Source organism: Alligator sinensis, unplaced genomic scaffold (assembly GCF_000455745.1).
Source record: "Alligator sinensis unplaced genomic scaffold, ASM45574v1 scaffold163_2, whole genome shotgun sequence".
NCBI lineage: Eukaryota > Metazoa > Chordata > Crocodylia > Alligatoridae > Alligator > Alligator sinensis.
The window spans coordinates 242159-269492 of NW_005842499.1; the positions used below are offsets into that span (position 1 = coordinate 242159).

The window sequence follows — 27334 nt, forward strand, 5'->3', positions numbered from 1 at the left end:
CGGCGGCCCGGCGGCCGGCCACACAGCTCTGGGCACGGCTCCATGGCGACAGCGGGAGGTTTTGGAGGCAGTGGCCATCACCACCACAATGGGCCTCCAGGTAAGCGGCAGTGCCGCCCCCTCCTCCCCCCCACATATAGTTGAATTTGCGCAAGTTAAATGCGCGTAAGATGCGACCACCCTGTACTTAAAGAAACTAGAACAGGGGTCAGCAACCTCCGGCACGTCAGCCAACCATGGCACACAAGGCCATTTTGCTTGGCACACCAATGCCAGCCTAGGCTCTAACCAGCTGCTGTCAGCCAGGGAGCCCAGGCTGCTCCCAGCAAGCAGCTGGGAGGCTGCAAACAGCTGCTCTGGGCTCCAGCATGTCGTAACTCCAGCACCTTCCAAGATAGACATTGTGGTTTTTTTGGCACTCTGGCCAAAAAACATTGCCTACTCTTGACCTAGAAGCTTTCAAGTCAGCAGGGCAGGATGGGATGTATGCTAATGTACAGAAGGGTTCAGAACTGGCTAATGTAATTTCTGAGCCATTAGCTATCCTTTCTCAGAATTCTTGGAGGTTAGGTGAGGTCCTAGATGATTGGGAAAGGGTACATAGAGTGCCCATCTTTAAAAAAGAGAAGAAGGAGGATCTAGAGAATTATAGACCAGTCAATCTGACCTCAATTCCTGGAAAGATCATGCAGCAAGTCCTTAAAGAATCTACTGTGAAGCACTTAGAGGAGAACAAGGTGATCAGGAACAGCCGGAATGGATTCACCAAGAGAAGTCATGTCTGACCAACCTGATTTCCTTCTATGATAAAATGACAGGCTCTGGGGCTGGGAAGGAGAGCAGTGGATGTGACAAACCTTAACTTTAGCAAGGCTTTTGACACTGTTCCCCATATTCCCATTAACAAGCTAAGGAAATACAAACTATATGAAAGTACTCTAAGGTGTATATGTAGCTGATAGGATCATTATACTCAATGGATATGTCTACACGTGCCTGTGACTGCACAGTTGTTACTGATTAAGTACTAAATAACTGTGCAGTAACTGGTGTTACTGCACAGTCCCAGTAGCACATGAGTCGTTTCCAACTCTACTGTGCAGTAGCCATAGCTCATTGTTATGGAGATGTAGTGTCTCATGTACGTGTGCCCAATGAGTAGTCATCAATGGTTCAAAGTCTAGTTGGAAAGAGGTATTAAGTGGGGTTTTCCAGGGATCTGTACTGAATTTCTGTTTCATGGGAAACTCTGACACTTTAAATTACTTGGCACCAATCTAATGCATGCAGTTGCAATGGATGCAGAAAAGTCTATAACTTATGAACACTGTATCTGTACAGGTCATTTTGTCTGGTGTAAGCATTTCTTGAGTTTGACAGAAAACACACCGAAAAGGTTGAGAAGACAATGTATCCTGATAACTTCAGAGACAAGGCAAAAATCATTCAGTTATGATACTCTGGCTCAGATCCCTTGTAACAAAGTTCACAAATAGGCCTTTGGAAAAAAAAGATTACAAACTCAACATGAGAAAAAGAAGACTCACAAGGTCAGAGGGGCAGCTAGCCTTGTAACTATGACAGTAATAATTAAACCTTAAGGGATTACATGCCACATAAACCAAGTCTGTGCATAAGGATTCACTGTGAGGTGTGAAATTATGTGTTGCAGGTTATGAAATCATTTCTTCCCTAAAAGCAAATGAACAACTTCTTAGTAAATAAAGTATTTGAGCTCCACTTGTGTGGTCCAGTAAAGCTCTCAGTGTAAACACAGGAAGGCTGAATAAGTCCTAAAGAAGGATATTGTGATACTCAAAGACTTGTCTAAATCTATCCCAACCATGAAGTAGGTCCAATAAAAGACATCACCCCCAAAAAACTCTTGCTTTTCACATATTTCCTGGACTATCATGGCTATGAAAAATGTTGAATATAATTCTAATGGAAGCAATGATACAGGGCCAGTTGAAAGCAAAAGAATCTGCAAGAGCAGGGTGTCAAACATAGACCCTGTGGGCTGGATCCGGCCCACTGGACAATCAGAAGTTTGGTGGGCATGGCCAGGGAAGTGGTTTGCCACAGAATCTAGGGGCTTGAGCTCTGGTAGACATGGTGACTGGTGACAGGATGTCAAGCTATGGCCCCGGTAGTCCTACAGCAGCTTCGTCACCACCACTGCCACATGCCCCAAGCTGCCACCACCACATACCCATGGACCAGAGCACCCTGTCCTTACAAAGAGCCTCACAGTCTGGATCCAGGCTGCGGCACAAGGTAAGATTGACATCTCTGTGCTGGAGCTTAGGGTAAAGCATTTCCCAATAAGGCTGTCAAAAAGCAAAAACAGCTGTTGAAAACCTTTCTGTCTTTAAGCAAATAACGTCCAGATTTTGGAGCAAATGACTTCCCCCTCTACCCCAACAAGTCCTTCATGCCTCCAAAATATTTTTACCCACCAAAGCAGGAGAAATTCTGTTTAAGTGGACCAGCTCCCTTTGAGTGCAGAGAACCTGATGGTCAAAGGTGGGTCTTGGAACTAAGATGTGGGTTTCTGACCTGCCCCTAAGAAGGGAATATAACCTAGTGGTTAGGGCAGCAATCATACACAAGGTGTTTAGATGTCATTCCTGATTCTATGAGTACAGTCTTACTTTTTGAATAATATTTTGAGAGTCAAGGTGGTTAGATTTTATTCTTACTTCTTAGACTGTGGTGGGTGGGACATGATCCTAAGAACCAAGACTCCTAGACTGTGCTCTTGGCTTGACTGCAAAACTTGGAGAACTTAATCAGTTCTCTGTGCCTGAGTTTAACCGTCTGCAAAAAGAGTAACAGCTGTGTAAGGGCACGCAAGCCAGAAGGTCCATTTGTAAACTGGACATATTTCCTTTGGAGTTAAAGGCTCAGCACATATAGAAAACAATGGTGCTACTTTCAGAGTTGATTTCTGTGGATGGAGGAGGCTTTTGAGGAATGTTGAGGGGAGGGGACTACAATGCTAGGTTTTTAGGGAAGGATCTCCTGTCATATGAAAGCCAGCAGTTCATTAGCTTTGACAGCTCTTAAACATTTCCTAAATCCCTGGCAATAGACATATTAGGGTGTAAACACACAACACAGTTACCGTGAAATAATTTACCCCAGATTGTACTCTGTGGGCACATCGCTGTGTTAAAATAATCCAGGAGTAAACTACTCAAGAGTAAAATCTCCCAGGCACATGTCTACTCATGCAAGGATGCTGTAGAAAATTTGCTGCTCCTAGCAGCAAACTGCTCCTGCTCCCTGTGGCCCTACACCGGGCCCATGTTGCCACTAAGGGGAGCAGGAGGCTCTGGCAGCAGCTGCCTGAGGTTGGCAGCCATCTGCAAAAGGCAGCTGTGCACACTGCTTCCTGGCCAGCTGCTTTTCTAGCTGGGAGCAGCATGCAGAGCCCAATGGCAGCATGTAGTAGCTCTGTTGCTACCGCCTCTGTCCGCCTTGCCACAGCTGCTCTATCCCCCTGGCCCTGGCAGCAGCATCCCAGGCCCTGGACTTTTGCTTGCCATGCTGCTGTCCTGCCGTGGCTACCACCGTCTCTCCCAAGGCAGTTTGAACCCTGGCAGCTCCCCTGCATGCTGGGCCCACCTGACTGGCTTAACTGCGCTCTCCACTGTAGCCTGCCTGGATGGCCACCTACAAACCCCTGCCCCACTGTGTACCCCCAGCACCATGCTTACTGCAGGTAGTTCTCAGAAAAGCACTTTATTCCACTCCACAGAAACAGATCCCCCCCTTTCCCCTTCCTCTCCAAGAACAAAGCCTGTCCCCCTCATCCCCTCTCCCTCCCCCAGAACAGAGCCTGTCCCCCTCTAATCGCCAGAACCCTGCCCTTCCCTCCACACAGAGCCCTTCCACCACTCATCCCACCCGCCACCAATAAAACATTCTCTTCCCCATGCTAACTATTTACAAGTGGGGTGTATGTGCCCTCCCAGGTTGGGGGGCCATGGGATCTCCATGCAGGTGCCCAGCACCCTGGCCTCTGGCTGCTGCCCCACAGGTGTGCATGCCTCAGCAAAGCTGGCAGGCAGGGGGCTCGCCCAGGGGTAATGGTGGGTGCTGCTCACCTCATGTGGCTGGATCTGCCCCCTGCAGCCAATGACCAGGGCAGCAGGGCCTGCACATGGTGTTGGTTCTGCTGTGGGCAGCTCCTGCTCCACAGCCACATGAAGCCGGGGTGAGTGGCAGGGCTGGGCTAAGGCCAAGGGGCTATGTGGCAGGAGACCTTAGGTAGCCAGGGTAGGGGCTCCTGGCTGGTGGAGGCAGCACTGGATGCCCACCCCAGGACCAGACCCATGCAGCAGGCAGGGCTCCAGCTGGGGGCTGGGCAGCAGGTAGCACAAAGGCAACCACCAGAACCAGGACTGTGTCCAGCACCTGGTGGTCTTCCTCCATGGCCTCCACCCTGGCCACCAGGACAGCCTGCTGCTCCTGGGCCTCAATGTGCTGCTCCTCCAGGGTCAGGAGCCTCTCCCAGAACTCCTGATCTGTCAGGTCCTGCTACCAGTCCTACGCCTCCTTGCGGGAGACAGCCTCCACCCACCAAGCACCCTGCCAGGTAACATCCTCTCCTGGCAAAACCCACAAGTCCACCAGGTGCTCCTCGGATGCTATGACCAGGCAATCCAGCAGAATGGAGTGGTCCTAGGTCTTTTGCTGCCTGAGCCGCCACATCCACAGGGCCCCAGCTGAGGCTGGCAGTGACCCTGAGCCACCATCCCACCTGCCCACAGATGTCTCTCCCCTACGTGCAACTGCAGGACCTGCAGAGTCAGAAGAAAGAGGCTGTTTGTGAGAGTCTGCACCATTTCTGAGGTAAGATGCTCTGTACCAGGAGCCGTGCACTGTCTTCCCTGCCCTGCAACCCCTGCCACCACCTGGAGGGCTATCTGTGGCTCCACTACCTCGTCCTTCCCCTCAGCCAAGGAAGACATTGCCGCCTACATTGACATGTTCCTCAGCATGTGAGAGGCCCATGCCTACCTAGCAGTGGGGGCACAGGCTGCTCAATAAAGTTTTGCACAGTCTCCCACCTCCCTGCATGCTGCAGGGCAGGGGGGTGCCCAGGGCCAAGGGAGCACACACGACTTGGCTGGATGGGAAGGTGGGGCAGAGGCCATGGTAGGGAAGGCCCTCCCCCCAGTGTGAGGCTTACCATGTGGGCAGGGCTGTCATGCCTAGTGGCCCAGGTCAGTGGTCTCTGGCGGTAAGGGCGTGCGGCTCCCAGTGGTGTCCTGGGGTGCAGGGGGACAGTGTCCAGATGCCCAGGTAGGGGTCCCCTCCATGAAGGAGCTGGAGCTGCAGGTGGCTGGCAGTGCCATGGCTGGCCTGGCCTCATGGGCAAGGCTGATCCTATGGAGCTGGTGGACCAGGCACTGGCCCGGGCTCCCAGAGCTGCTGGACACTATGGATGGGGAGCTCAGTGGGATGGGCTCTTGGTGGGCTGAGGGGCCTTCCCCTGTCATATCACTGCAGATGCTAGGCCACAGCAGAGGCTTGGGTAGGCTGCCTGTGCTTGAATAGATGGCACAGCTGCTGGCAAGAGTCTTGGGGCATGAGGATATCAACCAGTTGCTGTGCAAAGGGCATGGACTTGGTATCCCCTGACCGGCAGTGGTGGTCAGTGACCGTCACCCACTGTGCCTGCAAGTCCTTGACCTTTATGTGACACTGGTGTGCCTACTGGTTGTGCCCGCACTTCCGCATGCAGCCTGACAACCCCTTGTAAATGTGAGCGTTGGAGTGCCTGCCCCACACAAACTGTGTAAGGACCTCAGCCTTGCCCCAAAGCACAATCAGGTCCACAGTCTCTTCCTTGGACCATCTGGGGCCCCAGGAGACAGCACGTGGTGTTGGGAAGGACACCAGTGTGGCTCCCTCAGCAGCTTGTTGGACCTCCGCACAGCAGTTCCGGTGCTGCTGGGCCTGGGCAGCTACTTGCAGTGCCTAGTGCAGGGGCATGGCATGGGACTGGCAGATGTGCAGTGAAGCAGTGCCAGACAATTGCTCCAGGGTCCAGGCAGGCTGGTGCAGGTAGCCTGAGGCCAGCTGGAGCTGGATCCAGTGGCCAGAAACTGGCTGCAGGTGCCCCTGGATGCTGCCACCCCTGGCAGGTACCTGCCGCACCCTGTGGAGCTAGAGGGTGTGGCCTGGCAGCTGTGTGGCACTATGGTGCCAAGGAGTAGTGTCAGGGTGCAGGCAGGCTGCTGCAGCTGGCCTCTGGCCTGTTCTGGAGGATGCATTGGCCAGCAGTAACCACAGTGGCTCTTAAGGGCCTAGTGCTAGGCCAGGCATAGGACCAGCCCAGCCCTGGGGCAAGGGATGCTCCCAGCCCCAGGGCTCTGGGGCTAGCCTGAAGCTGGCCCCCTAGTGGCAGGGATGTCCAGGAGCAAATTTGCTCCTGGTCAGTGTCTACACATGCGCTACTGCGCAGTTACTACTCACAAGTAAGTATGCTATTTGTATAGAAAATTTACTCACGAGTAGAGCCATTTACTCCACAGTAAGCTGTTGCATCTCATGCAGATGTGCCCTTTACATACTAAGAGCTGAGTTCCCTGCAGCCTCAGAAATATTCTAAATGTAAAAATTCCTGGATTTCAATTTGGAACCTCTGAAGTTGTGGTCATGGAGGTTTGATTCAGCATATTACAACGGTAGGGGCTGCTTGGAAAATTCAGATCCATAAACAAATACCATTGAGGGCCAGATTCTATTCCACTTATTGAAAGCCTAAGTGAACTTAGGAACCTAAGCGTGATCCCTGTTCAAGTCCCTGAAAATCCATTAACACATTTACTTTTGTTAAAATCACTATTTTACCCTTAAGATTGAGTCAGATTTGAGTGCATAAATCTGGTGGGCACATGCCCCCAATCACCACCCCAAAATGTGTTCTGTGTCCTCCCTGTCCCCCTGACACATTGTCTATGCCCGTTCCCTGCCTCCACCCCATAGACTTACCTGCAGGAAGCTGCAAGAGCTGTTCTCCACACTGCCAGGCTGCTACGTGCATGTGTGTGTGTGCGCACATGCAAGTGGCACCCCCTGCCTGATCGTTCTCCTCCCGCTTCCCTCAGCCCCAAGCAGCCCCTCGCAGGCTGGAGCTCTGCCAGCCTGCAAGGGGAAATTCATGGTTTACCTCCTTTTTCTCCTTTAAAGGAGAATCCATTTTTAAAATCTGTTGATCTGTTTTTAAAGTTTGCTTGTGATCCTTTCATATATTCTTGTGATTCACTTTTGGGTCGTGACCCACAGGTTGAAAAATCCTGCCTTAGAGAACTTCACTGCAACAGTGTCAGTTGGAGGACAATAAGTTAACAACCTTCATTTTGCTCATTACATTGATCTAATATCTGGAAATGCAGAAGAGCTGAAGGAAATAACAGAAAGGATGCATAAGGCTACACAGAGATATGGAATGGAAATTAGTGTGGAGAAGAACAAAGTAATAATAACATTAGCCAGTAGCAATGATGATACATCAGTAAAAATTGGTGATGAGAAGCTAGAAAAAATAACACACTTTAAATACCTTTGAGCAACCATCACAGAGATGCTACATCAGAAAAGGAAGTAAAAACAAGAATAGCCGTTGACTTTGGACAATTAGCAAAGCTGAAGAAAATCAGGACTAGCAGCAACATCACAAAGAAAACAAAACTTCACCTACTACAGGTTTCCCTTACTTTATGCTGTACACTTGTTCCTGGAAAATGGTGCACAACTCAAATTTGCATAAAGAGAACCCACTTTACAATGTAACAAATGGAGATACGTTCCAAGACCTGGACTGTACTGACCTCCAGACCAATTTCTAGCACTTTTACAAGACAATTTTGGTACTCGCCAACAGCAGACATTACACACAAGCACAGGGCACTAGCATAATGGGGATGGCAACTACAGAAACACGTGTTGCAGACGAGCAAAAAGCACAGATCCACCCAGGAGACTATATTTTGGTGTGTGTCACTCCCACAATGTACTGCACAAAGCAGTTGACTGCGGGCTTCCACCACACCAAATGTATAAGAATTCATTTACCTCGCATATAACGAATTTTGGGTATAAAAGTAGGGTTGTGCAAAATAGCAACGTTTCGTTTCGACCTCCGTTTTGCCATTTCACCAGGATGGTGTTTCATTTCTAGTTTCATTTCTTCTCAAAAGTGCGGCTCCATTTCATTTCATCAAAACTGTTTCACTGTTTCAACGCTGTTTCAACGTTTCGCCCATGGGCTATAATGGGGAAGCACAAAACTACCTTTAACATTGTAATTTCTTGTCTGATTCAGATGAAACTTGCACAGATGGTAGCCCCTTCTGAGGCCATGAAGTCTGCCAAGTTTCAAGCAGATAGGTGTAGGGGTTTCTGGGAAACTGTACCTCAAAGTGTTGAAAGCAAAATTCGTGTCATGTGTGTGTTAAGGCACAGCGGGGTGAAAACTGCAGGGAGGCCACAAAGCTTGCCAGCTTTCAAGGAGATAGGTGCAGGGGTTTCTGGGAAACTGCACCTCAAGCTGCTGACAAGCAAAACTTGTGACATGTGACTTTGTGCATGTGTTAAGGCACAGTGGGTTGAAAACTGCAGGGATGGTAGCCCCTGATGAGGCCATGAAGCCTGCCAAGCTTCAAGGAGATAGGTGCAGGGGTTTCTGGGAAACTGCACCTCAAACTGTTCAGAGCAAAACTTGTGTCACTTGTAAGTGTGAAGGCACAAAGAAAGCTCAGTTCAAATAATGCTTTTTATGCTGTTTGTCCATCCCTCCCCCACAGCACTGGGATTGGAAGCGACCTCAGGGAAGGATCACAGTCACTGGCCAGCTACACAGTCAATATCAGAATAGTCCTTACCTCCTCTTTCCCCTCTCTCTCCTTAGTTTCTCCTTAGCTGCAAGCAAACTGAGCTTCGAAACGCGAAACGTTTCAACTGTCCTCATTTCGTTTTGAGGCTGTTTTGAAGCCTTTTGTTTAATTTCAATTTTGCTGTTTCAAGCTCGAAACGAGTTGAAACAGTGTCGAAATGAAGCAGCCAGCAAAATTTCACACAGCCCTAATAAAAAGGGTCACTGCATAAGAGCAAATTCACACATACAGAACCTGCATAAAGAGAGGGAAACCTGTATATGCTGTTGTCATTTCAACAACTCTCTATGGCTGCAAGACCTGGCCACTCACCAGGGCAGTGGAAAAGCAAATTGAGACCTTTGCAATGCGGTGCTTCAGTAGACTTCTACATACATCCTATACTGCACACAGAATAAATTAATCTGTGAAAGATCAAATCAGACAAGAAGTTGGCAAATACAAACCCCTATTCGAAATCATAAGAAGAAAGATGCAGTGGTTTGGATATGTCAAAGGAGGGCCTGGCACCCTTACCAATACCATCCTTCAGGGTGCTGTGAATAGATGAAGAAGCAGAGGAAGACCTAGGATAAGCTTGGCCATCAACATCAAAGATTGGACAGGATTAAAATTGACTGATTGTACAAGGATTGCAAAAGACCGGGAAGAACGGAAGAAAGTTATTGCTATGTCAAAGGTGCTCCAATGGTTGGTGCAGTCTCAGGACTGACTGACTGACTGAATTTTCAGGGACTCAAGCAGGGTGAAACAGGATTGCACTTAGATACCTAAGTGCATTTGTCTAATAATGGAATAGGATCTGGTCCTCTGTTTCCTTTTTCAATTAAGAAAACATGCCACTAGGGTTATGCAGATGATGCACATTCCATCTGATGAAGGATTTCAAATTTGGCTTCATTCTAAATCATAATAAAATGCAGACACTTCAAAAGATCACTGAACATTTGTTTTGGATTGCTCAAAATGTGCTGTTTCAGCCTAGTGTTTATTTTTGTAATATTGTAGCATACAAAATGGTCAAAAAAATTAAATGGATATTTTAAAACATTTTCTTTCCAGAACACGTTGAAATGGGATGGTTTGACAGTCAGATTTTTTTTCTTCTTTTCCTCAAAACTCTGGCAAAAGTAAAGCATTTTGATTTTCAACAGAACTGCATTCACTGTCAAAAAAGGTGATATCTCAGGTTTTGACCAATTCTACATGCCAGGAAGTCTAAGAAAAGAAAATTCTGTGTTATGCTATAGATTCCATCGGCTGGCTTAGGAAAGGCAAACTTCCCCCTATGCCTTATCATCCCCTCCATCTGAAAAGCTTGGAGGCAAAACACATTTCCCAACGATTATTAAAAACTAGACTGGAACTGCAGCCTCTCTCTAAGAAAAGAGAGTCACTACTCAACTTCCCCCCCCCCCCCCCCCCCCCCCCCCGACTTTCTGGAAAGGAAAATATTTCTTAACTCTAGCACTTACAAGGAATAGGATGAAGCCCATCTTTGCTCCATATAGCTATAGTCCCATTATCCTCTCTCCTATTATGGGTAGAGAAACCACATCCTGATCGCTATTTCAGGATGCATAATGAATGGGTTGGAGAATATTATAATACCACTGGTGGAATTCTGGTATAATAATAGTCTTTTACCTTGTTTTTCTGGTAAATCAATGATACAGCCTGATCTGGAACACTGTGCAGGATGCTAGTCCCTGAACTTCCAAGAGAATATTGGAAAATTGGAATAGGATTCAAGAAAAGGAAACCAATGACTTTCAAAGATTTCAGAACCTGTATCTTGGAAAGCAGTTGAAGAAGGGACACGGTAAAAACATGCAAAATAATTAATAACGTAGCTAGACAAGAAGTTCTTTTGAATAGGAGTGCACTGATAGAAGATTTTGGGGGCCAATACCAATAGCTGATATTTAAGGAGGCATATTAGCCGATACTGATCCAATATCCAGTACAGCTGCCTCCAGGTGGTAAGTCTGTTGTGATGGAAGGGGAAGGGAGAGGGAAGGGGCACGTGGGGACATATCAACGGCTCTGCAGTGGAGGGATGGGGTAGAGGCAGGCATTGCCCAGGGTAGTGCAGGTGGGACGGAGGCACAGGTGGTGTGGGGGGGCAGCTCCCGCCGCTGCTTGTACCCCGGGAAGGTGGAGGGGGTGCCCCCCAGATCTGCACAGGGTGGGTGGGTGGGCTGGAAATGGCACTGTGCGAGGCTGTTCTTGGTGGGGGTGGGCTCAAAGTGGGCACTGGGAGGGGGCTGCAGCAAATTTCGACGCAGCTCCACTCCCAGTTCTGCCATTGCAACCAGCCTGGAGCAGCCTCAGCTCTTCCTAGCACACGGGTGGAGGCAAGACATGGAGCCGGGCTGCACCTAGTGGCATGGAGCTGGGAAAGGAAATGCGGTGAAATCTGGGGTGGCTGCATCCCCTCCTAGTGCCACTGATGCCTACTCCAAGCCCAGCTCCCAGCGAGAAGATCCCCATGCAGCGCTGGCTCCAGTCCATTCCCCCACCTTGTGCAGATCCAAGGGGCACACCCCCCCTGCCCTCCCAGGGTGCAAGCAGCAGCGGAAGCTGCCCCCCCCACCATGAGTTGCACCATGCCCCCACCCCCTTGGGCAGTGACTGCCCCCGCCACCTCCCTCCCTTATCACAGGCCTGTTGATCTGTGCCCCCAAGCCTCTTCCCTTCCCCCTCCCCTTCTGACTTACCAGCTGAAGGCAGCTCTCCACGCTGCCGGCTCTGCTCCGTGCTGCGCTGCAGCTGCATGCAGCACAAGCATTTATCGGCCAAATTATCGGCTCCATCGGGCCAAAATGCAACACAGCATTATATCGGTACCAATCCAATAACAGACCAATGTATCTGTTCACCTCTAGTTTTGAAACAAAATCATGGGATGATGTGAACTCCTCCATTCATCTCAAGTTTGTTGACTCTGTAACATAATTCCATTTTAAATATCATCTTTGATGAGTGTAGCACTGCTAATCAACATATACAAGGAAGCTGTAGGTCAACTGAATGACAAAGAGCTACAAACTCCTATAAGATTGGTACCGATAGCATTTGTGTGCCCAGGCTGCTCCAGGCGGCCGGCAGTGGCGGCACTGGGAGCGGAGTGGTGGTGAAATTTGGGGTACATGCAGCATCCTTCCAGTGACATCAGCACCCACTCCAAAGTCAGCCCCCACCGAGAAGAGCCTCATGCAGCCCCAGCTGCAGCCTGCCCCGCTCTGCACAGATCTGGGGGGCACATGCCCCTCCGTGCCCTCCCGGGGTGCAAGCAGTGGCGGGAGTTGCCTCCCCTCCCATGAGCCGTGGCCCCGGCCCCCCCTGCCCCACCTGGGCAGTGCCTGCCCCTGCCCCTGCCTTCTCCCTCACCACAGGGGGCAGGGGGGCATTGATCTGCCCCCCGCATGCCCTTTCCCTCCACCCTCCTCTTCCACCACACCAAACTTACCAGCTGGAGGCAGCTGTATCGGAAATCAGATCACTATCAGCCGATATACCTCCTTAAATACTGGCTATCAGTATTGGCCCCAAAAGTCTCTATCAGTGCACCCCTAGGAAGAATGAATTAAACTGATCCAGAACCTAAATTTCATCTATGAAGAGCAAAGTGACAGCTGTCACCAAGCAAGTTATTCAGGTTTGTTTGTTGCAGATGTCATCCGTGAAGCCATAAAAACACAGCATAGCATTTTACAAGGAAAAAAACCCTATAACTTGTCAGGACTTATAAAGTCCTTTGCTCAGAGTTATGGACATCGGTTATACAGAGGACGTTGGTGAAATAGGTTGTTTAGTTCCTGGAGGTGGAACTGGGAGGGCCAGAGCAAAGTGTGCCAGTTTGTATGTGAAGGGAAGAGGAGGAGAAGCAGGTAGGGAATGTGCCCTGTGTTCTGCTGCCAGCTGTCTGGAACACATTGCTCCTGCAAACCTGAATGATAGATGAATCCATATGTCTGCCTACCACTGTGGGCATCCAGGAAATTTCACTGTTCGCTGTGTGAAATAAACTTTTTTTTTTAATTGCTGGACTGTTTTTTTGGGGCTTGTGTGAACTGCTTGGCAACAAGCCACACAAAGGACAAAAATATTCCTGCATTTAACTTGCTGCTTTTTCCTAGAGGCTTGCTCTTATTCTACAGGATTTATATAAATTCTTGATTATACTTTGCAGAACTCTGAATCACCCCACACCCCACTTAACATACACCGTCAATTTAACAGTTTTTTCTCAACTCCACTTAGTCCTTGTTCTTCTCATATCCTCATCCCTGTTCCTTTCACCCCACTGGTGCTACCATCCTTAGCTTTCTGTCCAGTTCTCCCAAAACCTTCTTCATGCCCTCTCCCACTCATGCCCTGCACTCATGAAACCCTCACCATAAAGGGTGCCTGCAGACGTGAAGGGAGGCTGCTTCGACATGCTGTGATTAGCGCATGCTAATTATTGCACTCCAGCTGCCTTCAAGTCATGTGTATCCATGTCCCCACGCTTCAAAATGGTGGCAGGGCATTTTAACTAAAACTTGTTTGACAAGCTTTAGTCAAAGTGCCCCTGCCACCATTTTGAAGTGCAGGGACACAGATACACGAAACACTGCGGGCATTTCATTAGAACAGCTCTTGGAGCGCTAAAACACCCTCCCTCCACCCAGCACCCCGGAGCACATGTAAAAATGCCCAAAGTGATTCCCAAAACAGCTTATTTCTCCTACCAAACCCATTTCATGACCCACTTTTCCAGTGACACAGGATGCTAGACAACTTAGACCTAATGGGCATTTATTGGAAAAAAGTAAAACTATATAAAATGCTGGTTTTGAGCTGAGTTTATTCCCTTGCTCAGTCATGCAACCCATGCTGCTGCAAAAAAAACAAGGGTGCAGTGTCTTTAGTTTGCCTGACCCGAAGTCCAGCCCTGAGAGGCTAGAAAAAGCAATGAATAACCTGTGATACTTAGGAAGAACATGTGACAGTATGTAGGCACTAAAAATATTTAGGCATCAAGGTGGCTAAATCATGAGGAAGGTAGGGGGAAGAAGCAGAGATGGATGAGGCAGGGGCACTGGGGTGGCAAGAGCAGATTGTCTAGGCTAAGCTGATGGACAAACTAGTTTGATCTAGGATAGAAGTGGGCAAAACATAGCCAGATCCGGCCCGCCAACTGAGTGGATCCAGCCTATGGTTGGGCACCCACTAACTGTTTGTATCTCACCCGTGACTGGACCCACAGAGTTCAGCATGCGGCCCAGCCCCACCCGCTCTGGCCCGAGGCAGCCCATGCCACGCTCTCACCTACACCTACCCCCAGCCCTGGCTAGAGTGCACAGCTTCCCAATGAGGCTGCTGCCAGTGCAGCTGCAGCCAACCAGGTACTGCTCAACAACCCCTGTCTCGAGCAACTCCTCCTCCTCCTGCCCCTGCTATGCCACTCCAGGCAGCAGGCAGTGTGGGGAAGCTGTCAGGACATGTGCTGGGCAGCAGATGCTCAGTCAGGTGTGGGAAAGGCTGCAGCAAATTTAGCTGGAACAAAAATGCAAATTTACCTAGCTTGAACAAAAGCAGGAGCAAGGTTTCAGAAAGAAGCAAAATCTACCACCTGGAAACCTGAAAGCTAACACCTTGCTCCTGCCTTTTGTACAAGCTAAATTTGCATTGTCACAGAGCTCTGTGACACCTCAACACAAGAGAAATTCTTTGCCTAGGAGAGCATTGTATCTTCCCATTCTCCTGTGAAATATAAAACATCATAACCAGAAGGAAACACATTCTACATCCACTTGCCACCAGACAACTTTGAGGTAAAAAGACTGCTCTAACTTTTATATGAACCTAATTTGTACAAAATGAACTATTCCAACCAGGAGATCTTATAACACCTTCAGTTCTCCTGTGAAATATGAATGTTCATGTCCACCTAGGATACATTTTACAATCTTTGCATTCTCCAATGCCTGAAGAAGGGTCAGTGCACCCAAAAGCTTGCAAATAAAGATTTTTTTTTGCAAATAGCTATTTGGTCTAATAAAAGGTATCACCTCCACCACGAATTCTGATTCCTAGAGCTATTCACATTCACCTACTTTCCTACTGGCCAAGCACAGCCCTGGTGCCTACTTCCTGCTCAAATCCCTGATGGACTGCATATCTCTAGAGTCTCAGACATTCAACCCTGGTAATCTATCCCAGTGGTCCTAGTGACTAGACCTACCATTGCCTATGTCCCACAATTCTGGTATCAGAACACCCCCTCAGTCACCACCTTATTGCATTCAGGGCATATTAACACAGGCTCCATTTCATAGTCAAGGCTGCTATGAAAAAATAAGACCTGCTCCCACTCCACATATCCCAAATCCAGGACTGAGGCAGTGAGAATTTTCTTTGAAGCCCTACTTCTTGGGGCCTTTTCTGTGAGAGCAGTGCAGCCTAATAAACAGACCCTGGGCTGGCAGTCAGACACCTGAGTTTTCTTTCTGGTTCTACCACTGGCTCACCAGGTAACCCCCAGATAATTAATTTCACCTCCAGGTGCCTCCATTTATGCATATATAAAATAAGGGTAAAATAAAACACATGTCCTTATCCCAAACCAAGTGTGAGTTTTCTCTCTGGCTTGTGGAAAGGCAACAATCTTTCCCCCTGGCATTCCCCTTTTGCATCATGTGTGCTTTCTTTCAGGTTTTGACCAGGTTCTGAAGCAGAAATACCAGAACATTGAGATATCTCGATATAATTTAGAGAGAAATTCAGATCTTGTTTTGAATTCTCCATAATCTGGGGGAATTAAGATTTAGGATGCCTAGACACAGCCCAGAGTAAAGTTCAGATTCAAAATTGTATCTGAATATTCCCCACAATGCACGAATGATGCCGGGATCTCAGATTTTAGACCAGTCTCTCTCTACAAAAAGGTCTTCTCTTATACTTCTGTCTGAATGCAAAGAGGGAGCATGGGAAAACTCTTATGAAATCTGAAACTTTCCAGCCAGATTTTACAGACTATCAGATGGTTTAGGTTAAATACTCTTTGCTACTGATCCAAACTAAACTTCAACTGTGGAGTGTCTTCCATAGCTGCTAAGAACTTCAGCTAATTGTATTACTTTAATCCTATGATTCAATCAAGACAGATCTAAATGTTATGGAGTGAAATGCAGCTGCTGCTTATTTTGATCATGTATTTTTTACAGATTTGTAAAGATCATCTTTTTCTTTTTCTTTTGTCTCCCTGCTGGGTGCATCTACACATCACCATATGGCAATGATGCTGTGGTGCCATGCTTAAAACTCTCGGTTCAGAGATGATACCTTTTACTAGACCAACTAAGAAATCACAAAAAAATATCTTTCTCTGCAAGCTTTTGGGTGCACACACCCTTCTTCAGGTTGAGGGAAAATTAAAGATGGTAAAAGTCCCCTTACGTAGAAAATAAACCTCATTTTGCACAGAGGAAGCTGAAAGTGCTCCTCTGGGTCCAAGAGGAACCAAGAGCTTTAGAGTTTTGCATTTCTTAATTGGATCAATAAAGTTTAGCACACTGGGAAACCTGCTTTAAGGCCTGTGTCACAAGATATAAGCTAAATAAAACCTTTGGGGCTGATACAGTATAAATCAGGAGGAAATGTGAAGTCAGCGGAGCTCCACTGATGCAATACTACTGTATGATTTCCTAAGTATTTGGCATAACTTCTTCATTAAAAAATATAGTAGCACAGTGGTAAATCAAGCATTGATAGTTCAAAAAAAATCTCCATAACCTGAACCAAAATTCTATTCCAATCCATTTTTCTGTGGATGATCTGTCAGAATTGCCAAACCTATAGGTCACCCAGGCATTCATAGGAAATAGGGCTGGAAGGTACCTAGAAAAATCATGCAGTCCATTTCCCTGTCCCAGTGCATAATCAGTTGTACCCAAATCATTTCTGTCAGGTATTTATCTAAAAGACTCTTTAAAACTTTCAGTGATGGTATGGCACAGCACCTTTGGTGCCTGCCACTTCAATGGACTGAGAGCAGGCAGCAGGCAGCCAACAGGTGCAGGTCAGCCCTAATGAGGTGGTCAGGTGACCGCAGGAGGACGAAAGGATTGGAGGAGAAGGCTAAGCGGCTTCCATTTTAGCTCAGGCCCTCAGGGCTGAGCCAGCAGTCTGCTGCTAGCAGCTGGAAGAACACCACTTGGCTGAGCGACTGCTCAGAACACCCTTGGAGGTAAAGGCAGGAGCTCTGGAGATGGCAGGAGGCTTCTGGTCCTGGGGCATGACCAAAAACTACACCCTGCTGGGGAAGGATGGTCTGCTGGGACTACCCATGGCAGGGCCATTCCCCAGAAATGCCAGCCCAGCTGCTTCCCCAGTGGGAGGCAGGTAGGAGCTTATAACCCCAGCTTCCACTACTCAGTGAATAATTTAGAGCAGGGACAGGCATGGGGGCCAGCCACAACTACAGACACCTGAGCCCCAAGGGGTGTAAGAACCTGGAGGCCCCAGAGAGAGGGAAGAGAGAGGGAGTGTCCCTAGTGAGGGGGCAGAAGTATGGAGGCCTGCACAGAGTAGGGTGTGCGGTGGCACCCTGAAGGACGGTGTATGAGGGTGTAGAGAAGGGTTGCAAGGGCAATCTGAAGGGCTGCACCAGGGGGTGTGTTGAGTAGGGCTGCAGAGGTGGCCTGAAGGGCAGCACATGGGCCAACCCCCATAAGAATGTAAACTTAAGAGAATGGCCCAGAAAGGGGCCAGTGGCTGAGTTCAGCCCAGTGGGAGGCATAAGGCCAGTGGCCGCATAGAGTAGGGTCTGTGTGAGGGCAGCCTGATGGGCTGCATGGTGGCTGGCTGGAGTGCGAGTAAGAAAGCACAAAGGGCCGTGTACAGTCGCAGTGTAGGGCGGGTTCAGTGTGGCCCAGTGAGGGGCAGTATGAGTGAGGCCAAGTGAGAGTGGGCAGATTGAAAGAGGCTCTGTGAGAGGGGGTGGTATGAAAGAGACCCTGTGAAGGGTAGAGTGTTAAGATTCAAATGTTAGAGGCCCTACAATGGGCAGAGTTTGGCCTGGCCTTGGGCTGGTGCATTTACCAACTTATGATGCCATCTGAGAGGCATGGGACATGGTATAGGGAAGGTTGGAGCCATGTACAACACCCTGGGCATCGGGGCATTAAATGCCCCACCTCCTGCATTCAACGTCCAGTTTATTACACCACATTATGGCAGGAAAGACAGGGCAGACTGCCCTAGACAGGTGGGCAGATCGACATTGAGACCCAGCCCTGAGATGGCTCCCTGTCTCAGATGGCCATCCCACAACCTCCCTATGTAGCCTGTTGCTTAAAATTAGTAAGCTTTTCTAATATCTAGCTTCGACTTCCCTTCTTGTAGTTTGAGCTCACTCCTTCTTATCTATCCCCAGTGAACTGGGCATAATTCTGTTACCCTTCATGCGTCCAGACAGCAATTTTCCAGCCCATATGTAGCGTTTTTGGCACTTATACAGTTTGTAATTTTGTTACCTTTTATTACCCATGCAGGGTGGACATGCGAACATACGTGCACATACTGTGCATGGGCAGTAGCCTTTGTACTAGACAGGCACATACATACACATGGGAGAAAATTCTATTTTCAAGAAATCTTTAGAGGTAAAACTGGGACACAAGGGAGCAGATTTCTATTCCTGGATTAGGCACTGCCTACAGCACTCTCATAACTGGTTTTTGCCTAAATTTCTCTGTATTTAAATGGTAACAATCTTAGCTCTCTTCTAAAAAAATCTTTGAGACCTTTAGCTGACTTAGTGCAGTGCTATTGGCTACCACAGCTTTGGATGAAAAGCAAAGAAATGGAATAGAAACCTACTTTTTACATATGTTCAAATCTTGCTTACTGTGTGGTGACTGGAACATTCAGGCTGTGAAATGCTGTAATTATTTGAGAAGTCAACCAAACTTATTTTCATGTGATTTTTGAAAAATAACTTTAAAAATTGAATTTGAACATCATCTGGATTCATTTTGTATGAAAAGAAAATCAACAACTAATGATCATGAGCAAGAGAAGTTAGGAATGGGATTGGTGACATCAGATGTATCCTCACCTTTTACTTCAGTGGCTGCTGTGCCATTTGACCATGCCGTCCATTTATTCTTATGTTTGCCAATTTCCTGGACTTTGCATATATAGTGTCCTTGATCTGTTTGCTGGAGATTCAGAATGAGGAATTTGTACATTGTTCCATGTCTTTCTTTGAGAAGGCGAAGTCTCTTCTTGTGGAAATGGTAGGTATAATTTCCATAGTACTGGACAACCCCAAATTTAGTCATTTTGATCATCAGATGCTCCTGTGTAGGTGAGTGGGCAAAAACCCATCGGACAGCCAGTAAATTGTCTTTCCTCCTCTTTTGAGAAACATGACAATAAAGGGTAGCATTGTCTCCCTCTAAGTATTGCACTGTTGGTCCTGGTGAGACTGTCACATTCAGTGCTTCACTGACATCTGCAAAGGAATGAATGCCCTGTGAGAATTTGCCAGAATGCATCTTAATAAGCAATCTCCTGTATTGGCAGGTGAATCTCAAGTGGATAAACTGAGATGTCTGCAGTTGGATATATGATGACTTTCTAAACAGCTTTTGGAACCTGAGGCCCATGGAAGACACACTTACATTTAAAGTGTGATTAATGAAGCAATAAACTGTAACATGCCACACATTCAAGCAATTTATCACCCAAAAACAAGTTGTAAAAGTGGTGATCCAGCCTCAAAGATGTTATTTCATAAGTGTAGATTATCTTTATAGCTCATTTGTATCATGCTTTAATCTGAACATTACCTGCCGGCTGTTAGAAACAAAGTCTGCCAGGGGCCTGAGCTCTTGTAAATTCTCCATAGATATTAAGGAGCCCATGGTACACGTCACAAACACAAGTTTGCTCTAATGTTTTTGCTTAACCATTTCCACAAAATAATGCAGGAAGGGAAAATCTCCTGGGTCACTGAGTCCAGTTCCTAGCTACTGTAGGTAGCATGTCACTTGATCTCCTTCCCAATCTGATCATGTTGCATCTAAAACTACTTATGAGCTACAGAGGCAAAAAAAGCCTATTGACAGGCTGTCCGTAATGTCACTTCTCTGATGGTAAAAGACCTAACTTCCAGCCTAAATTGACCTCTAAGACATCTCTGATTTAGTTTTTCTTTTACCAAGCTAACATGACCAGACACACGGAAGAACTGACCTCACTTGTGGTGATGACGTATAATGCTGTTCTTAATGGTGCGACTCCAGGCTGCCTGGCTCCGCTTTTCAGCAGTGCAAGCTGCCCAAGCATGCACTACACTGTTTTTCTTTTTCCATGGGTTTCTTTGACCCCTGGATATCCAGGGGCCAAAAGAACCATGGAAAACAAAACCTAGCTCAGCACATGCTTGGGCAGCGTGCCCTTGCAGTGCGGAGAACACCAGACTGTGTGGTATGTGGTACTGCAAAGGTATTCTCTCTTACCCTGAAGGTAGCTGTACTTCAAGGAACATTTTCTCATGACTGAAATAGTCTAAAAAACACACAGGGATCCTTTGGGATGAACACACTCTGGAAAGGTTAAGTATTATTCGTCCCTCTCTGAGCAAAGTGTGTGCAAACGTTTATGGGAGCTATGGGCCAAATCAAAAATACAGAAAAAAAGTAGAGCAATTCTTCTGTTGTAAAGAACTCAGAAAGATGTGGCAACAGGACAGAATGATTTTAACGCTATGGATTCCTATTTGAGATCTCTGGGTTCATCATGTGAATCATGTCTGCACACCTAAACGTGCTAACATTGCATGGAACCCTATGGCACCCTTGAAAGGATCTCAAGGCACCCAGGGTGCTGCAGCACATAAACACACTTTGGGAATCTATTCCACCCTGTGGTGAAATAGAACTTGAACATACCCACCAGAAATATAGCAGAGGAGAAGGCCCCTCACTTTTTTTCTTGGCTGCACAAGTCTTTCTTGGGTGCTCCGTGGGCCAGCTTCAAGAGAAGGGCTGGAAGGATCTCTGGGTAGTGTTGCCTGGGGGTTAGAGTACTTTGCTGGAAGCAGGTGAGCCTACTTTAAGCTGCCTTTGGGGAGAAGGAGAATCCAAAACCTGGACCTACTGCTCCCTGGGCAAGTGTTCTAACCATTAGGTTACTGGGCTAAAACTTGAGAGGGCCCACCTGCTTCTTCTGTTTACTGGCTAGTTGTGTTTCTCCAATGACTAAAATTCAAAACTTACTTGTCCTTATGTACATACCTGTGCCAGAGCAGAGGACAGCCCTACTGAGCAAGCTCAGTAAGTTTGTGCAACCTAAAATGAATCACTAATTGTGTGACTGCTAAAAACTACAGTTATCATGGCTGCCTATGTTTCATTTAAGTGCCAAAAGTGGAATTGGATGTAACCTTGGAGGATGGGTTCTTGCTTCCAGTTATTTTTAGGCACATCAACAAGGAAAAGCTTAACCAAGAGAGGATAAACCTTTGGGAGAGGGTTTTGGCTGACTTTAACTCCTAAGGCACAAACATATACTTATCTTCAAAATAAGCAGGAAAGTACTTCTGTCTACTTTTGAAGAAGCATGGAAGCAGCAGTGTGAGTTATACATGGCTCTAACTTATCTGTGAAACTGACTGAAGTATTGTATTTTTTTATTTAATAGGCTACTAATAAATGTAAAGTATTACACACTTTATACAATATGCAGTCATGGATTCAAACAATACAGCAAAACCATTGTCTGCAGCCATTTTTATACAATTTTCTACTTTTGGGTATTTTTTTCCTTTAAATAGAAGCCATGTGGACAAAAGAAGAAACTGAAATGAAAATAAAATCGTTACGCCATACTACTAAATCTTTTTTGCATTGCATGAGAAGAAAATATAAGACCTAGTTAGGCATAGGATATTAATTGAGGGAATACAACCCGTCCACAAATGCATGAAATGCTGTAAATCCCAAGGCAGAAGACTATTTTAGATACTACAGCAGGCATAAACAGTTGGTTTGAAATAAATAAAAGGAAACTTTAGCCTCAGTATCATGAGAAGTCTCCTTACAGTAACATTTTTTTAAATGTCATTGTTTATTAATGCACTTTTTGCTATGTAAACTAGATGTTTTCCAGCTGGATATGAAGACTGGATTTCTGTTTCGATGAGTTTTGAAAGAAAATTGGATCTTTATGGATGTAGCTAGTGCTGCTCAAAAAATAAGAAACTAATTTCATTAAAAGCTCAGAGCCTTTTTGTTTGTGTGGGTTTTCTTAAATTTGTTATATTTTTGTTAAACATAACTACATTTATTTAATAAACGTCTGATAAATTTAAAACATTTTTTTTTCTACTTGAATGATTGTCATTAATTTTTTCAAGTGAAATAACTGTTTGCCCTTTTTGATGCATAAACTTCTTATTTGAAAAATGTTGGCTGGCTCCAATTGTGGAACAGCATCCCCAAGAAAAAAGGCAAAAGACTGTTGCCTGAGTAATTCAAAATTACACAGGGCACAGTGCCAAAAACTATCTAAAAGCATAACACTAAAATGATGGCTGGAAAAGCATAACACTGAAATGGGGCTGAGGGAAGCAGATACATGTGTTTTTCTAAGTTTGCTGTTTTCTATCTGATTATTTGTTCCAATATAAAAATTATATTTGTTTAATGTCCACATTTTTTATTTTTCTTTTGGTTTTATAGGTTGTTGCCAATCCCCCATTGCTACAGTGGCATATGATAGAAGGACAGTCAGTATCTGTGTAAAAATGTTTCACAAAAACTATATGAATGGAAATATCCTTGCTCACACCACACTTCTTTCCCATTTGATTCTGTTAGCTCTGGATCAGCCTCCCACTGAGAGATACGTTGGATTGAGGCACCCTTCCACTATAAGAGAACGCTTCATAATTCAAAGGGCAGACTCAGGGGCAGACACAGCTCTGAGCTCCCAGACTATATGAGGTTGCTACATTAAATAGGGAGAAACTAGAAAGGCAAAGGAATGAAAACAACATGGTATGGATGTTGCGGCAGCTGAGACAGAGCTCACCACAAGAGTTCAGTTTTGTTGTTCCTACTACTTGAAAAGGGACTATTTATAGAAAATCGAAGGAAAAAAATGAGTCAAAGTTAGAAATCATTTGCAACATGCTCACCTCTGTCTATTCTGGCTTTATTTACAACCAGCTGTTGTAGCTGTCATAATCCTCAATATTTAGGGCCTCTTGGTCTCACTTGTGTTTGGAATACACATTTCTCCATGACTTGCTGTGAGGCAGCAGGGGGTAGCGGATAAGATACAAGGCTAGGGCCCTGTCCACACTAAAGATATTTCTCAAATATTCTCTATGGATGCTAACACCAGTTCTACTCAAGCCATGTTAGCTAGGTCAGGTGAGTGCCTTGGTATGGTTATTTGGGGACATCAACTCAGTTGGTCTAATCCAGTGGTCTCCAACCTTTTTAAGTAGGAGATCACCTTTGGCATTTAAAAGCAACCCAAAACCTACTGTGCATTGCCACTCCCACCCCCCCAGCAGCAGGTAAGTCTGTGGGGTCTGGGGCAGATTGCGGCAAAGGAATCAAAAATTATATGGGGGCACACCTCCTCAGCAGGTAAGTCCCCACTCAACTTACTCCTGCCTCTGCGACACTGTCCCTCACAGCGGGGGCTCAATCTAGCCCCCACTCTTTTCCTCCCCCATGGACTGACCTGCTGGGCTGGGGCACACGTGTGCATGCACACGGGCACTCAGTCCCCCACCCCAGCCTTGGATCAACTCCAAGAGGCTCCAAGATCTACTGCAAGAAACTCTGAGATCTACTGGTGGATGGAGATCCACTGGTTGGTGACCACTCATCTAATAAAAGATATCACATCTACCCAAAGAACCTTGCCTGGCTTGGTATGGTTAGGGCCCTATCCACCACACTGTCATGAAACTCTGCTCAGAGCATCTGTAATCAATAAGGCTTTCAGCACCCAGACATCCATTTACACAAGTACTCCCAAAACATTTAGGAGTGGAGATGTACTGGGCTGGTAATTATAAAAGGATCCTTAAGTATTTCAAAACTGTAGTTGTGACTGCAGGCACTTATACCCATGATTCCCATTTACTCCAATGAAGTACTGTTTGGAGTAGCGTTTGTAAGTGAAGTAAGTAAAGTAAAGAGTACAGTAAAGCCATAGCAGAAGCGCTAACAGTGCAGCCTTGTTAGATTCCAATGAATCTGCAAATTCTGCTAAATACCTTGTCACACAAGGACACAAAAAAGGAAAGGAAAGGAAAAGAAAGGAATAGAGTTACACACATGCTTTCAAGATCAAGGCTTTATGGCCATACACAGCTATTTCTTCCTTCAAACAAATTGCTAGCAAAACATTTTTATCAGCCTTCAAGAATGAAGCACTGAGATCCCACCGCTCTGTTCTACACCTCTTTTCCTTTGACTATCAGGATGGATATCTGTTTGAATGTTCTGCTTGAGCACTACAATGACATGAGTAGATGCATATGTGTGGGTTTTTTCTGCATTATAGTTTGGTACCATGAAACAATGTTAGACTGAAATGAAAAATCTGCATTATTATAACTTCCCAGCAGTGCAAAGTAGGAAAAGCAGATGAGCCAGAAAGAAGCAAAGCCCTTTGTTTAAATAAAAATAATAAGCATCTGGCAAAGAGACCATAAAAAGCAACCAGATGTTTTCAGTTTGCTTGATATGTTTGTAAGTTGCCCTAGCCAGGCAGCCCCTTTCTCAGAGAAAGCTCCTCCTAGCTCTAAAGATGGGCCTGAAATAAAACTCTGCCTCAAAGCTTTGTTGTAGAAATCCAGACCAAGACCTTCCTGCTGGTCCAGAAGAATAAGGAAATAAAAAAAAATCTTGCTCACAGCACCTATGCCTTTGGTGAAGTTTGGGTCTAGATTGCATGCTCATTTATCAACCTAAGGACACTAATGCTGGTTAATCAACAGTGTCAAGATGGACCCCATAATGTGGGATGAAGAGAAATCATGGGTAAAACAGTGAGAAGTGCCTACATCATAACTTCAATTTTGAAGATTTTTATTCCAAATCTCCCCTTGCTACAGTGGCACCTAATAAATGGACAGTTGGTGCCTAGGACCTTGTTACATAGTGACTTTAGGTAGCTCCTGGAGCTCTTAACTCATGGACTGGCTGCAAATTAACACTTTTAAGTGTGTTAAAGCACTCATTATTTGGTTTAAAGTTACACCACTTTAGGGCAGGATTATCTCCAATCCACCTAATTTTCTTCCTGTTCCATTACTGTATGGTACCACTTCCTACAGTGATTCTACCCAAATTGAAATCCTCCAGTATCCCAGAATGAGCAGGGACACCAGGGCACAGCAGGGCCAGTCACGGCACCTCGCCCCCGCAGAGACATTGGGCAGAGGCAGCCCTGGACCACCTGGGGGTGCCTCCCACTGCCATTTGGACCTGCTCTGCTCCTGCTCACAGCAGCACCTGGGATGAGCTCCAGAAAAAGAAAGGATTGGGCCCCCAGAGCTCAGGCAGGGCTCAGCAGGCCAAAAGCCCAGCTGCCAGCAGCGTGGGGGGTTGAGCTCCTGGCCTGCCAGACACTGCCTGAGCTCTGAAGGATCTGGTCCTTTTTTTTCTGTAGAGTTCACACCCTGAGCCAGGCAAAGTGAGAGGATCCTACCCCATCCTTCCCGCACAAGTGCAGGGATACCCCGCCCAGCTGCAGAGGAAGCAGCAAACACAGGGGGAATTGCCCCCCACCCCATCTGCTTGCTGCTGCCCAGGAGACATGAGCTGCCTGTGGACGGGCAGGGTGTCTCCAACTACCTGCATGTATAACTGCTCCTGGCAGGCAGAGTGAGTGGCTTCAGGGCTGCAGCAAGCATGGGCAGCAGGGCTGGCCCGCCCTATCCTGCGGAACCTGCAGCTGCAGGGGGCCCCACAGCCAAGGGGTCCCCTGCAGCTATGAACACCCCAAATCAGTGCCGTAGCAAGGGGTGAGCAGTTGCCACCTCTCCATGTTGCTGCCACCAGCTTCGCATCCAGCCGCTTGCTGCCACCCCCCCACCCTCCACCACCGATGCCACCACCGGCTTCTTCGGCCTCTTGGCCCCCTCTGCCGCCAGCTTCTTTAGCTGCTCACCACCTCCCGTCACCCCCATTGCCAACACCGCCACCAGTTTCTTCACGTCAGGGAGCCCCAAAACTATATCTTGCAGGGGGCCCCCAAAACTTGTGAGCAGGCCCTGCTGGGCAGGTAAGGTAGAAAATCCACTCCACCCCTGCAAGGAGCCTGCATCTCCCAGAGAGCAGCAAACCTGGGGGGAATCTAAGGTTACCATATTTCCAGTTTCCGAAAAGAGGACACTTGTCGGAGGTAGATATGATTGTGAGGAGGGCAGTGATATGCCTGTGCCCTGCCCCTGCCTCTCACTCTGAAGCCACAGCCCCCTCAGCCCTGCTGGCTGTGCAGCTTCCTGCTGCCCCAGAAGCCCTCCATGTCCTTCCCCCACTGGAGGGGCTGGCACACACTCACTCCCTCTCTCGGGGAATCCGCCCCCTCAATTCTCCCCACAGGTGTAGGGAGCCAGGCAACTTGCTGCTTCCTAGGAGTGCGGAGTGGCTGTCAGTTGCTGCCAGACAAGAGCTGCTTCCCCAGGTCTCTCTGGTCTGGCTGCACCGGCAAGGTGGTGGGCCCACACGGCCTGGCGGGAGCAGCGCAGCAAGCAGGTTCTGCTCCTAGTCCTGTCCTTGTTCGCCAAGTGGCGAGTCACAGCTGTACAGCTGAAGCACAGCCAGAGCAGTCGCTTTACCTTGTGACTGCTCCACTAAGCCAAACAACACTAGCCAATTAATATTTGCTGGGCTTACAGCAGTGGTCTGCCAAAAACACCCGCAACCTGGACTTGTAAGATGTTGGCATGCCGGGGCGGGCAGTGGGGCAGCCCAATCCTTGTTGTGGCTGCACAGCCCCGACCCCTTCCATGTTGTCCACCTGCCAAGCAAAACACCTGTGTGCGCCAGGCGCTGGCACCCATGCCACGGCTTGCCTACCGCTTGCCTTCCAGCATCAGGTCTGACAAGGCCAAAAGAAAGGTTTCTACATGAATGGAAATGCCTCTGTGATTCCTTCTTAAAGTCCCTGCAAACAGGATCTTTCCTTGCCTCTTGTCTCTGTCAGCAGCCAGCCCTTCGCTGTCCAGAAAAAGCAAAACCTGCGCTAGTACGAAGGTGCCTGCTACCCGCGTGTCAGCCAGTGCGAGCACCCCGCCGGGCAGGCCGGGCCCGGGACCTGCCCCAGGGGCTGCGAGCTGAGCAAGTGGAGAAGGGTAGGTCGCGGCGGGTGGCGTGCAGGTTACGGGGCCCGCG

The 27334-nt window shown here is 47.4% G+C and overlaps 1 protein-coding gene across 1 annotated transcript in view; it reads right to left on the reverse strand.

Moving 5' to 3' along the window:
• The window catches only part of VSTM4 (V-set and transmembrane domain containing 4), a 103607-nt gene extending 77480 nt beyond the window's left edge, over positions 1–26127 (reverse strand). Inside the window, exons 1-3 of the mRNA XM_025212987.1 lie at positions 26034–26127; positions 20865–21002; positions 19021–19419 (exon numbers count right to left, since the gene is read on the reverse strand). Of these exons, the coding sequence (XP_025068772.1) occupies positions 19021–19419; positions 20865–21002; positions 26034–26127 (631 nt within the window). The remainder of the gene's footprint in view (positions 1–19020; positions 19420–20864; positions 21003–26033) is intronic.
• Positions 26128–27334: the final 1207 nt, after the last annotated feature.